At 41.7% G+C, this 17904-nt stretch overlaps 1 protein-coding gene across 1 annotated transcript in view; it reads left to right on the plus strand.

The window, feature by feature from the left end:
• PHAF1 (phagophore assembly factor 1) overlaps positions 1 to 17904 on the plus strand; it is a 42901-nt gene that overhangs the window by 313 nt on the left and 24684 nt on the right. The window contains exons 2-4 of the mRNA XM_081015854.1: positions 2516 to 2643; positions 9491 to 9573; positions 14790 to 14873. Coding sequence (XP_080871980.1) covers positions 2580 to 2643; positions 9491 to 9573; positions 14790 to 14873 — 231 coding nt within the window. The 5' untranslated portion in view covers positions 2516 to 2579. The remainder of the gene's footprint in view (positions 1 to 2515; positions 2644 to 9490; positions 9574 to 14789; positions 14874 to 17904) is intronic.

Raw genomic sequence — 17904 nt, forward strand, 5'->3', positions numbered from 1 at the left:
AGGGGGCGCCTCCTTTGTGAGCCATCCTTTTCCCCCCACCTCAGAGTCTCTTTTTGCGCCAGTGGGGGTTGCAAAGAGAAAAGGGGGTTGCTTCCCTCCCCCATTTATCAACAGCCTCCTTTTTATTCCTGGGCTTTATTATGAAGGGAAGGGGCATGTAGAGGAATCGAAAGAGACCCTGCCGCCCCACAGCCGCCCCAGATAACACTGTTTCTTCAAGGGGGGAGAGAGAAGATGGTCAACCCTCTGGCCCTCCCCACGAGGGGGGGGGATAGGTTTGAGAGTCTCCCCACCAACACTATGGAAAAAAACCCCATAGTAGCTGGGGTTGAGTGAGGGTTTATTTTGTTTTGTTTTAAGGGATTGGGGGGGGGGTGTTTTCTTAAGAAATTCTGTTGCTGAAGAGGGGTTGGGTGCCCCTCTCTCTCCAAGCTCTGAATCTGGTGGCCGTAGGGTCCAGGATTTTGCTTTCCCCACAGCATGAAGGGAGGTACACAAATTAATAGATGATAATGATAACAACAACAAGTTGGGGTTTTTTTTCTGGACGGGATGGGGGTGACAGGAGTTCAGCCCCAAGGGCAGGTAGTTGGTTTCATAATTGGGAGAGCTTTAATAGTGCCTAAGGGTAGTGAGCTATAATATGCATTCATGCTGAGCCCTATGGAGTATTATTTGGTAGGGTGGGGGAGTTTGTTTATTTTGCATAGAGGGGGAAGGGGTGGGCTCTGAGGGTGTGTGTCAGGAGTGAGTTGGGGTGTCTTTCTTGTATCTCATGGGCAGGCAGGTTATTTAGCTCTGTGTATGTGTGTTTGGCTGTGGCTGTTTTGAGGAAGGTAACAGCCCACAGTGGCTGAGTTCTCTCTATTTGGTGGGGTCTTCCTGGCTTGCCTGTGCGTATGTACATTTTTTGTTGCAGAGTTTCTATGCCAGGTTGACATTCTTACATATGCTGGTGCGGAGGGGGATTTTTTGGACCCTTTGATCACTCCTCCCCCTGGGTAAATAGTTTTTGCTGAGAGAGAGGAGACCCGATGCCTATGAAAATTTGTGAGGAGTGGACCAGAGCCAGGTGTCCTCAGGCCTTTGGGAGAGCACATTTGTTTTCTGGTTCTGCTTGCTAGCTTCCCATTAGTTCATATGGTTGGCAGCTGCAAGAACAGGATGCTGGAGTATGATGGGCTTTTGGCTTGAACCAGTATTTCATGGAGGGGTAATTGTCTCCCACATTGCCTACTCTGGATAACTCTCTCCCTCTCCCTCTGTGTGTGCTGAAGGGGGGGAAGTCCCCATTACTGAGTCCTCTTGGCTGTTGACCCCACTATGAGGATTCTTTGGCTGGGGAGAGGTGGATGGTTGTCCCAGGGTTTCCTGCTATAAGGGAGAGAGCCTGAAGCCTTTTAAGTTAGCCTTTGCCACTCTGGTGCCCTCGAGATGTTTTAGACCAGGCATAGGCAAACTCCAGCCCTCCAGATGTTTGGTACTACAATTCCCATCATCCCTAGCTAACAGGACCAGTGGTCAGGGATCATGGTTGTAGTCCCAAACATCTGGAGGGCCGGAGTTTGCCAATGCCTGTTTCAGACCACAACTCTAATCAGTTAGCCTCAAGCGTGAGAAGGGAGATTGACCTTAAGGAGAGTGGCAAGGCCTTTTGGCTTTTGCACATTGAGTATCTTAGGAACAGTAGGAGTATTCAGAAAGCCCTCTCCATTTCCACCTGCATAAGGCACTCACTGTGAGGTTGGGGAGAGTCAGGAGGGTTATCCTAAGAATTGGTTGTGAGGAAATTATTATACAGTGGTACCTCAGGTTAAGTACTTAATTCATTCCGGAGGTCCGTACTTAACCTGAAACTGTTCTTAATCTGAAGCACCACTTTAGCTAATGGGGCCTCCTGCTGCTGCCGTGCTGCCGGAGCACGATTTCTGTTCTCATCCTGAAGCAAAGTTCTTAACCTGAAGCACTATTTCTGGGGTTGCAGAGTCTGTAACCTGAAGCGTATGTAACCTGAAGCATATGTAACCTGAGGTACCACTGTAGCTCACTTGTTCCTGGCAGAAGGACAAGGCGAGGTAAAAACAGGCCAGATTGCAAGCCTTTCAGTTCTCAAAGCACTTATCCTGTATATATCTGTTCTTGAATATGGATGTAGCCTGAAAGTGAGCAAGTTCAGAGGGAGAGATACACAGTCTATGATGGGGCCAAAGTAGCCTGATCAATCAATGTTGGAGTAATATAATTAGTGTGTGTTCTTAAAGCTTTGGATGTTTACGGGAGTGGGAAATCCTTCAAAACCTCTTGCACAGCATAGGCAGAAGGGAGATTAGATTGTGTATTGCTACTAATTAATAATAACATTATTTAATAATAACAAAAGGCCAGCCTTGAGGATCAGCGGTTTCCTCATCAAGAGTTTGAGCAACAAGGAGTGTTTACATGTTGCTTTGGGTTATGACCTTAGATTAGAAGGATGACACATAAGCCTGGGTGTGTGTTCTCTCTCCCTGTTCAGGTCAAACTGCAGTAACGTTGTGACTCTGCTGTGTGATTACTGGGCCGTTCCTCTGCCTGGGCCAATGCTAGATCTGGAAGTGGTTCCCGAGCGATCTCTTGGGAATGAACAATGGGAATTCACCTTGGGTAAGTAACTTTGTTGCCTTTGTCAGCATCTTGTTTATAATGAGAAGTGATGGGTATATTGGGACAAAGGGACATTCCCTCCAGTGTTGTTCTGAGAGTTAAATTTAGGCGAGTATAAACATCTAACATGTTGGAAGCATTTGATGTTAATTTCAAGGAAGGAATTATTTTGAGAGACATTCTGAACATTACACTGAATGTGGTAGACTGAGAGGGTAATATCCTGGGCTGTACAGCTTCTTCCTCATATAGAAAGCTCTGAACATGGTAAATTAGCACCCCAAGAAAGAACACTATGCTAAATTTTTCTTCACTGAGGTGCTAATGCCACTTACTACATACTAGCTTACTGCATGTAAGGATTTTTACTGTATTAGGAGTATTAAAAATAGGGCTTCACACCTGAACTCTTTGAAAGAGATTGTGTCCAGAATTACCTTCCACATTATTTGTCAAATGAGTTTACCCACAGATGCTTCTGTGGCTGCCCTTAAACGGGTTCATGTTTTGTTTATGCTTTGCTTTGGCACTTTCTCCTCAAGTAATTCTAGCATGTTTAGCAACAGCCATCAGGAGTCACATGGTTATTGCTCAGAACAGCATTTAGCCTTGCTGGAAGCTGGGTGCGTGAAAGGTGCAGAGTATTTTTCCAGACAAAGATTTTTGCCCACGATACTAATTTGAATGATGGTTTTAAATGCTGTGATGCTATTTAGAAGAATAATTTAAAGAAGTTTTTTAAGTGATTTGAGAGCAGGTAGTTGAATATGGAGTTGCCTCCAATGAGAGAGAGGACTAATTGATGTGATTTTTTAATTATTTGTTGTGACCTGCCTTAGAAACCTGTATGGAAAGCAATAATCAAATGTTTTGAATTGATTTATTTTCTCGGATCACTTACTCTGTATCAGTCTATGCTGCATAGTGGACAGAGTGTTGGATTTGGGTGCAGGAGAAATGAGTTCAAATTTCCCCATGTCTGGGTGATCTTAGGTTGGAAAATAATGACTGGTGCAGCTAGCCTCACAGGATGGCTGTTTTCAGTGCTTTTCCCCCCTAAAAAAATGTTTAGGGGCACTCTCATTTTGACTCAAGAAAATCACAATTTTATAGTTCAAATCAGGGAAAATAAATACAGTAAATGGACAAAAGTACAAAGATTCACAAAATGTTTAGGGGTATGCGTACCCCTGCATCCCCCCAGAAAAGAAACACTGGCTTTTTTAAGGATAACATGGAATAATTCTGTGTACACACCCATAAGCTATTTGGAGGAAAGGCAGAAGCAAATGTAATCAGTAGAACAATCTATAGAATCAACTGAAGAATCCTTTACACTATTGTCTTGGTTTCTGTAGTAGATTTGCATTACCAGAGTTTCATATTATACAGGATGTTTTCCAACAGTGTACTGCGTCCAACATCTGGTGATAGTGGTAATGAAAGCCTTAAATGAAGGCATGGTGCTGTTTTACTGAGCTCTGTAAAAATTTGTTTCAGAACTAATATGAAATGCCAATAACCATTTGTGTGTTTTTAGCTCCTTGTGTTGCTTCAGATTAATAGGGTTTTACTAGGAATTTAAAACTTTGAACAAACAAAGTTGATATGCTGAAGGATGGCTGTATGTTGTTGGGCCCACAGATAAGTGTATAAATGTAAGCTGGCATATAGATTATGCATATGTGAGGCAGGTTACTGTGTATAGTTTCTTCTTCTCCAGACAGCACACTTTTACACACTCACCCACTGTCACACACTCACTCACACCCAACCCAGTTGTACTACATGGGGAAACCAGTCTCTGCATGTTACTTGTGTTTAGTTATCGTTTATACACAATTTTAAGACGGGGGGGGGGGGGCAAATTACACCTCAGTACTAGGGCTTGCCAATTCGAAGGTCGGTGGTTCGAATCCCCGTGATGGGGTAAGCTCCCATTGCTCGGTCCCAGCTCCTGCCAACTTTGCAGTTCGAAAGCACATCAAAGTGCAAGTAGATAAATAGGTATCGCTCCAGCAGGAAGGTAAATGGTGTTTCCGTGTGCTGCTCTGGTTTCGCCAGAAGCGGCCTGGTCATGCTGGCCACATGACCCGGAAAAACTGTCTGCGGACAAACGTCGGCTCCCCCAGCCAGAGTTGTGCGCGACTGGACTTAACTGTCAGGGGTCCTTTTGCATACTTCGCAGAGTAATACCAGGTCTGATTCCCAAATATTCCAGGCATTCTGTGGTGATGGGATATCAGGAGCTGAGATCTCTGCAGTTTTTGGCCCAGATCAGGAATAATGGTCTTGGTCCAATAAACTATGGTTTATAGACCAAGAACGAGCAGGGTGCCCACATTCTCCTCCTTTTTCTGATGCAGTGTAATGGAAAACTTCCAGGGTTTTTTAAACCACAGTTGCCTATTACATCTGGACAGAGAAAGTGTGGTTTAATCTCCAGCAGGAAACTGTGTTTTAATAAAAGTAAGGAAATTTTCCATTACAGTGTGCAGTACAAGGGAGGGAGGAGAGTAGACAGCATGTAGGAACTATGCTTATTCTTGGTCCAATGAACTATGATTTATTGGACAAAGCCTTTGTGTTTCAAAGCCAGTGCATTGTTTGCTCCACATCCTGATGCTTAGAGGGATTTTGGAGAGATAGCAGCAAATGGTTCGGGTAAGAAGAGGAGGATTTGTATACCAGCAGTACCATCAGAGAAAAAAGGCTCCATATCTTCACATTGTCCCTGTTCAGACATCACACTAGACCACAGCTTAAAGCATGACATGAATGAGCTTGGGTGAGCCTTGGGCTCACATGCTCCCACCCCACTTTTCTACCTCCTAGAGTAGCTGTGAGTAGTTGGGAAGTTCTTGCTTCCATTTTTGCTTACCTACACCTTGCTCTTTCAGTCAAATAATCAAACTGTAGATAATGCTAACAATAGTTTGTTTGAAACAAGTTATCTTGAAGCTTTTGTTTCATAGTGAAGATTATGTGGGATTGGCCTATTTGAACAGGAATAGTGTATCCAGAATTGAGCAGATGGGGGGAGTATTTTTAAGATCTATAGGGTTGTAGCAAATGTTAGTTCCACTCAGAGTACTCCCGTTAAAATTACGGGACCTAAGTTAATCATGCCCATTAATTTCAGTTGGTCTACTCGTAGTAGAACTAATAATGGCTATAACCCATTATCTAGATTTTTATTCTAGTTACAAAACATTCTTGGACTAAGGCTGCTTTGGGTGTTCAGAGATGCATGTTGTCAAACGTACACCGTATGCAGAGGTTATGCATTTGTGCTTAGATCTTAATGTGAAATGGTGGTTCTGGACCAGCTTTACTTGCTGGACAACTTTTTTTTAGTGGCATCCATTATATTGTTGAAGTGTGTATTTGGTACAGCTCGTTCCTTTCCTACTTCAACTCTTTATGGCCTTTGCAGGTCATCACGTAGTTTTGTTATTTGAAGTGAATAATTATTTATATGTATGTAAGATATATCTAATTCTGTATGTACATAGCTACCAGTTCCAGCTTGTTTATCTTTGTTTGCTTTTCCTAAAAGCAAATAAATAAATGAAAGATGATTGGCACTTGTCTGTTATTGGGGCGCATCATTCTCTTAGTTGTCATTATCCTTTTAGATAATGTTCCAAAATCCACATTAGGGCAATACAGTTATACCTCGGGTTGAAGTAGCCTCGGGATAAGTATTTTCGGGTTGCGCACTGCAGCGACCTGGAAGTAATGGAGCGCGTTACTTCCGGGTTTCACTACTCGCACATGCGCAGACGGTCAAAATTACTTCATGCGCATGCACAGAAGCGGCGAATCGCGACCTGCGGACGCGGGTTGCGTTCGCTTCTGGATGCAAATGGGGCTCCGGAATGGATCCTGCTCGCATCCAGAGGTACCACTGTACTAAAATATCACATAATAGTAGTGTGCAAGCTTTTCATGCCATAATTAGGTATTGCCCTAGTGTGGATTTTGGATTATTGTCTTATGAGCCACTATGACTGCCTTTGCTCTTTAGGTAATGTTGGCTGAAAGAATATGAATTCTTCATCCTTTCATCTCATTACTTAGTATGTTTGCTCACAAGCTGTTTTAGTGTATCAACCTGTTTTTGGTTTTTGTTTCATTTAATTATTGTCATTGTTGATGGATCACTTTAGTTCTAAACCAGTTGCAGCCGCATGTGAAATCTTTCTGTTGTTGCAGCATCTGCAGTGGACTATTTTATCATGTTGCTACCTTGGCAGACAACTGCAAATACATTGCCGTCCATCTCAAACATTTTAGTAATGTGGTGATGATGATAAATCCTTTCCGTGGAGCGATGTTGTTCTGTGGCATTCTAAATGCTGGCAATGAATCTCCTCTGGGATTCCCCAAGTAGCTAGTGGGACTGATCCATTAGCAGTTCTTCCTGAATTCCTCTGGAGTAGCTGATACTCCACTGGTTTTGATCTCTGGCTTGTTGAGTAACCAAGATGTAGCTAGATCTGTGCCTGAACATTCATCTTAGGGTTACATATACCAGCGTTGCAGTTTCTGTAAGATCAATCTTTCCTAAAACTATGCCTCCTGCAAATAGGAAAATATAGTTGCTTTTTCTTTTGGAGAATCCATGGTGCTCTAAATTTCCAATAAGCTTTCCATTTGTAACTCTTGAATTAATTTCCATCACTTGTGCCTTGTTATGCAGCACTCCTTCTCACTTTATTTGTGTTCCTACTCCCTCATAGTCCTTTACAAAACTGTAGAATGAATGCTGAATAATAAGAGGACTCGAATTTAGACCAGTTGGTGGCCTAGAAGACACCTACCATTCTTTTTCCAATATATATATATGATTACAAATAAAGAAGCATTTAACAACTTTTCTATATATTTTGCATATAAAAATTATACAGTTATACATTCTTTTCAAATAAATATGAATAAATATTTTTTGAAGAATCCACTGTAGTATGCCAAAAATTAATGAAGGTCTCCCAATCCATCTTTTTGAATGGTTTGTTTAAAAAGCCAGTGTTGAGTGATACTCCCACACATATCTGTAGCACGGGAGGAATGGAATTCTCAACAGCCAGTTCCCAGCAGTGTTACTAGAATCTGAACCCAGGACAGAGTAATGTAGAAAGGTCTTGGTTCTTGGGGGTAGGGTGACTGGGGTCCCCACCCACTCAGATGGCGCCTGAGCACATTGCTTTAGTTTCTCCTGCATAAATGAATGGTCCTTACTATGAGGAAAGGACTCATCACTGCACTTAGGAGGAGTGATGTGAAGGTGAAACCTCACCTTCCACCTTTGGCTCTCAGGGATGGAAATCCCAACCATGCACACTTCACTTGGCTCTCAGTCTAAGCATCTTCGTTCCTCTTTTCATATTATGGGTTTGAAAACATGATAACATTCCTTGGATTATTACACAGTCACTTGATAAGCAAGAGATATTGAGCTGAATGCGGATAGGTTACCTAGCACTGTTAGAATTCTGTCGCTAGATCAGCTGGCATGAGCTTATTGACAATTCGCACACAGCTGAAAAAGAAGAAAAACATGCACATGTTTGGGTGTCATGGAGTCCCGAATTTATCAAGAAATTTATTTGCCCACCGAGAAGTAATTGAAGGATCAATGTTGCATCAAATTTTTCTGTTTTTTATATTATGTTTTTTACCTCATAGATCAGCCCTCTCCAACCAGGTGCTCTCTGGATATTTTGGACTATAATTCCCATAATCCCTGACCATTGACTATGGTGGTTGGAGCCGATTGGAAACATAGTCCAAAATATCTAGAGGGCCCCAGGTTAGAGTAGACTGCCATAGACTTTTAAGCAATTCAGCTCCAGAGATGTTTGAACGTTAAGAAGAGGGTTTATTTTCAGATTCACAGGATACCTTATCCAAATAACTCAGAGCAGGTAAATACAAGTGTACATTGGTCACATAATAATACTGTAACTCTAGAAATTCTTCCTTTTCCTTACTCTCCTCTTTTCAACAAACTCATTATAAGCACTGAAGATCTGGGATGACTCTGCTGCCAATATAGTAGCATCATAGTAGCTTCTAGCTTCTGTGATGTTATGGGTGATATCCAACATGAGTCATACTCAAGAATAAAGCCACTAAAATCAGTGGCCTTAAGAAACTCAAGTCTGTTGATTTCATTGGTTTTGTGTGAGTACAAATTAGTTGGATAGCACCCTGCATTTAAGTATATGTGTTTTGGCGTAAATGTATACCTAAAATTGCAAAGTATGAATGCTTTAAGCAAATGTTTGAAAACTCCTGTACCAGTACAACTTTCAGAGAACTGGTGAGGGTAATGTATGAAATGGTCACAGTGAACTTTTTATTAGAGGAAGAAGAAAGTTGTGAATGTGTAGTTCAGACATGCTTATAAGTTTAAGAAATGAGGGATTGGAGTTAGCAAGTAAGGATTCTGGGCAAAACGAAACAGAATAAATGTATGGATATAAACAGGATTACCATCCTTACATGTACTGAATACAGTGAAGGGATGTAAAACTGTATTTGATTTAATGTGTGATTTCATGCTCCCGTGTTAGCAATGCTGTCTCATGTCTAGCTTCTTAGAAAACAGTCTGGCATAGTGGCTTAACATGGCTGTTTCTGTTCTGGAAACACAGGTTTCTTCTAATTTGACAAGAGACTAAGTTTAGTCACTGGCTGGAAATGCTTGTGGTGTTCAACTTGTTGTTCTTGGCCACTGAGCCAGTACTGCCACATGTTGACCCTGTTGAGCAAACACATTTTTGCCAACATGGCTAAGTGGGAGCAACGTCTCTAACTCTTGTTGTTTTTCTCCTTGCAGGAATGCCATTGGCTCAGGCTGTAGCAATTCTTCAGAAACACTGTCGTATCATAAAAAATGTCCAGGTTCTCTACAGTGAACAGGTAAGTTGTGGCCTAGTATGCTTGTTTCAAAGTATTCTGTATGTTTAATTGCACAGAAAGGATGGGAGGATATGTAAATATTGTGTAATGTCATTGTGTTTGTTGCCTAGCCACATGCCATCCAGTCATCCTTTACGGTTGCCACATCCTGGAGGACATGGCTTTCTAAAAATAGCATGCTTTTTCAGATACAGAGACACACACACACACACACACATACACATGTATACATTTAAAAAATAATTGACAGTATTTGTTTCTTGTCTAGACATTTTCTTTTGTGACTTGATGTTATTGCAGCTTGCGGTTTTAAGTGACCGATCAAAATACAGCTTTTCACAAAAGCTGTATTCCGCTGTAAGAGAGGGAGTTTACAGAATTGATGTGTTGGGAAAGAAAGGTTGCAAAGTCTCCCTCTTAATCAGAAAGAGATGGGAAAAGATTAAAGATACTCATGCTGTTCTAGAAATTGAACTGTTGAAAGCACCATGAGTGGTTGTTGTGATTGTTTTGGTTGCTGGTTTCTATCCCTGACTGGACAGCCAACAGTATTTGAAACTAGTCAAAAGCAAGTTTAGTCCTAATGTTGAAATAGGTAAGTGAAGTCTTGCTATAATAAGGAGGAGTGCATCTGAAATGCTACCCCTTCTCTCCAGTGTGCTCTAGAAAATTCAGGCTATTATTATAGTAGTACTGTTGCTATTGAAATCAGACAGGCACCTGCAATTGTGATATTTTGTCACCTGCTGAAAACGTCTGTTTAGTCAAGCAGCATCAAAAAATTAATATGATTCGGTGTTGGTCATGTGTTCTGTATTTTATGATCTAATAATTTTATGATGTTTTAATGCTTTTGTTGTACACTGCCATATTTTTAATGAAAGATTCTAAGTAATAACTCAAAATAAAAGCGGGTGCTGTAATTTAAAGTTTATAGATATTTTAATTGTGCTGCTGTTGCATTAAAAGTTCAGTTAGTGTTACAGTAATCTGCTCTGTTAATTCCTTCTATTTTACTGGTCTGCAGCAAAAAATCAGAACAGTGTAGTTCATGAGCATATAAATGTTGCACTTTTGCATCTCAGTAATTTTGTCTGGAAGGGAAATGGCGAGAATTATGTGTGCTTGTGTGTACACACACACATGCATACAGACAACTGCCCATTGCTAAGGCTTGCTACATGTACTGTACTTTCTATGAAGAAGCAGATGAAAATAGTTTATATTCTTATTATAGCCTCAGCCTTCAATTTGTATTAAAATCCTCAATATTGGAGTGATTTGTCTGGCCAGTGTGCAGCAATTACTAGCATAATTGTGAGTAAATCCTGACCTTTTGGCTCTCTGCCATGTACATACTCTCTTAATTAAATGCGTCTGTTCTCTTTTACTCCAGGTTACATGGATTTATGGCTTCCATAATGACTTTATTTATTTTGCAAATGAGAAAAGCACCCTGTTGACAATTATTCATGTGATCATATATATATATATATTTATTTATTTTGTTTCATTTATTGTTTGTACTTACACACCCCACCCTTCACCAAATGGTCCCAAGGCAGGTTACAAAAATATCACAATTATAATAAGTGCAATGTACACTTAAAATCATTAAAACCACAAAAACATCCAATATCAAAATAATAAAGCACAGAACAGTGCGTAACAATGCAGGAGGAGGAAAGAAAGCCACTCCAGTCTTGGGTAAAGAGGCTGCTTGAATTGTAGAAGTAATTTGAATGTCTCAAATTTTAACATATTTTTGGGTATCTGTTTGGTTCACCAGAGTTTTATTGCACTATAGTTATATGAAGTAGTTCTGAGTTTTAAAATGATTATAACTTTTGATCTTTGTGTAGTGATCATTCATGTTATGCAGCCTTGCCCGACTTCATGCGCTTCAATTGTGGCGCCTGGGGCTAATGGGAGTAGTCAAAAACAGCTAGAGGGCACCAGATTGGGGAAGGCTGATGTAATGTGTCTTTAAATTGCAGCTTCTTGCTCTGGCTTATATTGCATCTCAAAGGAATTCGGTTCACTATGGCATCCCCACTTTTCTGCCTGATGCCATATGAGAATGGATTGGTTTAAATCAGCAAGGGGGGAAGGCTCGTTTAAATCAAGTTTCCCATTGATATCACTACATATACTTCCCAATAGGGGTGGAGATCCAAAATCTGCAAGTCTGCGAATCTATAAATATTCTATAATCTATAAATATTTGAGAAAGATCAAATCTGGTTGATCACTTTGAGAATAAGACACTGAACTGGATGGGCCATTGGCCTGATCCAGCAGGCTCTTCTTATGTTTTTATCAGATTGGTCCTTCACTTACATATAAGTGACTCCTTTAACCCACTGCTTTAAGAGAGCAGTCCTATAGCAAGATCTGCCAGGGTGACTGGGACAAGGATCAAGTGGATCTCTGGCTCTGCTGGGAGGTTCCTGGTGCAGCCAAGCTATGTTGGCATGATTTCCCATCCGCAGCTCAGCTGAAAATACACCATTGCATTTCCCCCACCCTGGTTGGCTGAGCCAAGCCTGGCGAATTGTAAGCCATGAAAAGGAGGCATTGCAGGTGTGTGGTGGGGGCGGGACCAGAGAAGTAGAAATACAGAAATATTTCTTCATATTACTATCCCCCCACTCCCTGGTATTGTTACTCATACCCAACATGGTGGAAATTCCAGACCTTCAAGAATAAGAGTGTTAGTACCAAGGATATAACATCATTTGGAGTTTGTTGATACAGTCAAAGCTTGAGAGTGGTTCTGATGGTATTTTCCCCCTCAAGAAGCGATTGGAAGCAGGTGTCCCGTTGTGAGGACAAGCGAAATAGCAGAGCAGGGTGATCCCATGTTGCTGCTGGTTTTAAATAGGGTGCCTCCCATTTACTTTTCTCTAAGAGAAGGGGAACCGATGGGGAACAAACAACTCAAGTCTTTAAATGGAAACCAGGACTCTCAAGGTTTTCCGGTCCTGCTTTTTTGCTGACTGTTTAGAGATCACTCGGCGCTTTCGAGAGAACTTGGCACTTTCAGCAAACTGAGATGACAGCCCTGTGATTGTTTACATGATCTCTTAACTAGGGATAAAACAGGTGAAAGAGAAGGGTGTCAAACTCTTGACTTTGCAAGGGCTGCTGAGTCAATCAGCCCTTTTCAGTCCATGAGTTTCTCTTCACTTTTTCCCCCCAAGTGGAGATTCGAGTGGTTGTTTATCCTACACTGTGCTCACTGAAGTTAAGGTAACCTTAGTAATCTGATCTTGTAGCAGTTTGTAAGAAACTTTACTGTCTTGGAGGAGGAGGAAGTAGACTGTGAGTGTTGCTTAAACCGCACTATTGCTATGTGTATATCCCTTCCTGGCCATTTTAACTCTAGGAGGTTTTGCAACTTCCTGCTTTTTTCACCATATCCAGACTATTGCTGGGAGTCACATCTGCACTGCTATGACAGTGACTCTCCAGACAGCTGGCTGTGTTGATTGCATCATTTTGGCCGTGCAGTTGTTGAGACGACACTTGTGGTGGTAGCTACAGCAGTGGCTCAGCTTCCTGTCTCTGGAGTCCTGTTGACCTCTAATAATATTTGGGCCTGGCACCTTGACTTGCCTCTGGCTAGTAAAAATTACCTCTGGTAAGCACACAGGGAAGGCTGTATCTGTTTTTCTTGAGAACTAGAAATATCTTTCTTAGAAATGCACTGTCAGGTTTCATTTTTAATACCATGAGGAGTTCGATATCTAACTCCCATTCATTCCTTTGGAATATTCCCCCATTTTCATTGACACACTTGAAGTTCTGTTTATGCTTCAGAAGATATACTTGTTTCTTTTCGGAATCAGTTTTTGCCTGACTGCAGTATTTGCTGAAGGAGGAAAATAAGCTTTAGGCAAAGCTTTAGATCAAACAATCCTTCAGATCTCTTCTGCTATCCTTGAGGAGATTTTCAGACCTGGCATAAATTCATAAACATTCTGTACAGGAGCCTTCTAACAAGGCTTGCGTCATCAGTACTTAGCCCTGTTGCCTGCTAATATTTTTCCTGCATCTAGTCTAGTGCTGTTGAGATGCTTGTTGACAGTTCTCATTGCTTGGAGAGAATTGCTTCTGTTTCCTCATAAACATGCAAAGCAAGAATAGTTCCTGAAAAAGGGCATTCTCTTGGTATTCACAAGAACTCCCATAGGGGGGAAAAACATATTTGTTTTTAATTTCATTTTACAATTTAAAATGTATCCATAATATTATTCTTTATTTCAACAGATACAATAATTTTAACATCAAATGGCAGTATATGTTTTCTTGCTTTTAGGAGAGAGAAAAAGCAGGGGACTGCTTTTAGGGCTGGCCTGAAAGCTGCAGCTAGTATAGCATGCAGTGACTTGGCTATTCACTGAAGTAGCTTAGCACAAGTAGATCACACCACTTCCAAAGGAGCTACGATGGCTGCCAGTTAGCTACCAGGCCAGCTTTTAATATTTCGATTTTGGCCTATAAAGCCCTTAACAGCTTTGCTAACAGTATACAACAATAGGATGGATGCTTTATGCTTGAGCTTTGTTCATTTGATAATTGACACCTGCATGCATGAAATTATTCTGTTGAAACACATTGTGGTTTGGTTTGATGTGATGTGACATTTCTGTTGGTGGTGGCAGAACTGTGATGGCTCATCCCAGGGTTATTCCCCGTTTGGCCATGAAGCTAACTGGGTGACCTTGGGCAAGTCACTTTCTCTCAGCCTATCCTGGGTCCATTCAAATCTAAGAAGTGTATGATGCCTTTGGTACCTTTATTAGCTAGAATATGTTGGTGGTGCAGACCAGGGGTGCTCTGCCTTTCTTTTTCCTCAAAGCACTAATTTTCATTTGTGCTAAGACTGTGGCAAACACTCTTTCCTCTTTGCGACTCAGGCTGAGCCACAAATGCCATATTTTGATTCCTTCCTTCCATGAAAGCACTGGGCTTCTAATTCAAGTGGCATGTGAATCTTGAGCCCTTTAGTTTCATTTCAATGGGCAAATGGGAGGGGATTTGGCAGCAGCAGCTTTTATTCCAGCCATGTTCATGGAACAATGAACTGTTCCTTCTGCCAGCTGGGAGAAACCAGTGTCAAGGTTCTTTTTCCTTGGCTTTCCGTCGTAGGAGAGCGTAACTTCACAAATAACCCAGCTGTCACCAACTAATTTCTCTTTTTTGTTTTCTAGTCTCCTCTTAGCCATGACCTCATCCTTAACCTGACTCAGGACGGAATCAAACTGCTGTTTGATGCTTTCAATCAAAGACTCAAGGTAAAAATATGATTTGAGAAATGCAACTCTGCTTCTGCTTCCCCCACCTGAGGCTTAAATGTGCATGCATGCACTCCCAAAATGATACCAACAGTGTTCTGACTAACAACTGTGGGACTGTATCCCCATGGCAACTGCTTATGTCATTTATTTAGATCTTGTGTGTGATTGTCTGAATTATAGTGAATTGATTTTTTGTTGAGGTGTGATGATGCCATTATAAACTTACATTATTATTATTGTTTTATCTATTTATCTTACGCTGAATAATGCAATTGTATTTAGGTAATGTGCCAGTGGAGAGGCGATCATAGCTCAGGGAACAGAACACTAGTTTTGAATATATGAGATGTCAGATACAATGCCTGGCATCCTTCACGTCCTGGATAGCATTATCGCTTTGTTAGGAAGAGGCCTACCAAATATTAGGTAAAGGTAAAGGGACCGCTGACCATTAGGTCAAGTCGCGGACGACTGTGGGGTTGCAGTGCTCATCTCGCTTTACTGACCGAGGTAGCCTGCGTACAGTCATGTGGCCAGCATGACTAAGCCACTTCTGGTGAACCAGAGCAGCGCATGGAAACGCTGTTTACCTTCCCGCTGGAGCGGTACCTATTTATCTACATGCAGTTTGACATGCTTTTGAACCGCTAGGTTGGCAGGAGCAGGGACTGAGCAACGGGAGCTCACCCCATCACGGGGATTCGAACCGCCAACCTTCTGATCGGCAAGCCCTAGGCTCTGTGGTTTAACCCACAGCGCCACCCGCGTCCCTACCAAATATTAAAATGTGTATAAATGGGGTGTGTGCCAGCTCTGACTTTCCTTTGCAGCCTCCTCTACCTATCCGTTATTTCCTCTCTCTCTGCTCTCTCTTTCCCGAACTGCCTGTCCATGTTCACTGCCCCATTTGCACAACACCTTGGACATTTTTCTCCTCCCTACCCCTAGTCCTGTTCATCTTTAGTCTGCTTTGGTCAGACTCCACCTGAGATTTTTAAACAGAGGTTGGATGGCCATCTTGTCAGGGATCCTTTAGCTGTGTTTCCTGCAGGGGGTTGGACTAGATGACCCTTGGGGTCTCTTCCAATACTACTGTTTGATGGTTCTATTATTCCTATGTCTCTGTTTTATTTATTTAAATATTTATGTACCACTGTTTTATAAATACATCATCATTGTCATTATTAAAATTTGTGTACCACCCTATACCTGCAGGTCTCAGGGTGGTTCACAAGACAAAATCACAATATAAAAACACAAAATACATAGCTTTAGGGATGTTAAGTGACTAGTGGCCTAAACACAGCTCAAGAACGTGCTCAGGAAAAAGCAGTTTTAGAGAGCACACAGTGGAATAGAGTGTTTGTATGAGCTAAGTGATCACCATACCAGTCCCTTTCTCTCATTATTTTAGCCCTTATCTTGGAGCTCTTTGTTCTTTTCCTTATGTCATATTGAATCATCAGCTTATGAAGAAATGTTAGCTGAAAGTTGTAGATGACTGTAATTCTTGTTGAAAGGGAAAAAAGGCATACCCCCCAAAAAAGCTGGAGAACCAGTCCTATTTTCCATCTACAAGTTCTGTTTCTTCTCTCTCTCTCTCTCTCTCTCTCTCTCTCTCTCTCTCACACACACACACACACACACACATACACACACACACAGATCAACCTAACACGCATCTGTCCATCTCTCTGCCTAAGTGCATCTCTCTGAATCACATACAACCTTTTCATAGGAAATGCTCACTACCAGCTTCATGTAGCCAGCAAACCGGACCAGCTGCTCAGCAGGGAAGCCATCCATGCCACTTCCTTTCGAAGCAACCAGAATACAAAGGGATGGACCCTTGGCAACTGCTCTGCACTGTTCTACCATTCCACCTGTCTGCCCCCACCCCCCACACACCATGGGTTGTCAACCCAACACCTATGGGCGCCAGGAAAGGCCATTGTGGGTGCCGCAGGCACTGGGGTGGCAATGCCCACACTACATGTTTGCTTTTTCTTGCACAAATGAAGTATTAATATGATTAGCATACTTGTTATTCTTCCCCCTAAACCAAATTCTAGCCACAGAAATTACATGGTGCTACCCTCTGTTTCATTTCTTTTCCTTTTCCTTTCTTTTTTTAAAAGAGCAACATTAAGTCACTGAGTGTTCTTTCATTGAAACTGTCAAGAAATGCTTTTCATTGACAGTGGTTTCCCCCCACTCCCTGGTTTTGCCCGCACATTAATTTGCTTAGTTCCCCTCTCTTTTTAATGAGAGGCTTTTCTTTCTATTGCTCATAATGCTTTTTCGCCGCTTACTTGGTAGAACATAAAGTGCTTTGGTAAACATTCACTTGTACATGAATCAATACCATGCTGTTAAACATTCACAATTGATTTCTTATGCTGCTCCATTGTGTATAACACCCTTTCCCAACCTGGCACCCTCCAGAAGTCCAAACTACAAGTCCTGTCAATCAGATTTGCTAGGCATTGGGGTAGGGCTTTAGTGAACTGAAATATACTGGTTTGGTAGGTGTTCCCTCTGCTTAATCCAGGAGAGGGAAAACTTTTCTGTGCTGGACTGATGACTGCAAACCTCAGGTGATCTTGGTCCTAGGACTGACCAACATTTGCATTTCCAAGAGCTGAAACAAGTAATATGTGAGCTATCCCGTGGCTAACCGCTTCAAGTGAAATGTCTTGCAATAAAGAGGTTCATTTCTACGTATAAAAGCAATCCTTACTGCAGGCCAGTTCCTTGAAAAGGGACTCTAGGGTAATATGTTGCTTGTGGATAGGAACATTGTTCAGTTTCAGAACTCTTAAATGCAGAAACCCTATTTTGGATGGAGTAGCTACCTAGTGGCATTCTTTATAGATAATTAACCCTTGCTGCAACACTCTGTGGTACATAATGTTATGTCCATTTTGCCAACCTTAGAAATCACAGTGGGGCATGTGAAGGGAGCTGTTGTTTAGGTGGGTGGGATCTTGGCCATTTAGCACCTTATAAGTCAGAAACAAAGGATGCA

This window comes from Podarcis pityusensis (assembly GCF_964106645.2).
Source record: "Podarcis pityusensis genome assembly, chromosome: 8".
NCBI classification, from domain to species: Eukaryota; Metazoa; Chordata; class Lepidosauria; order Squamata; family Lacertidae; genus Podarcis; species Podarcis pityusensis.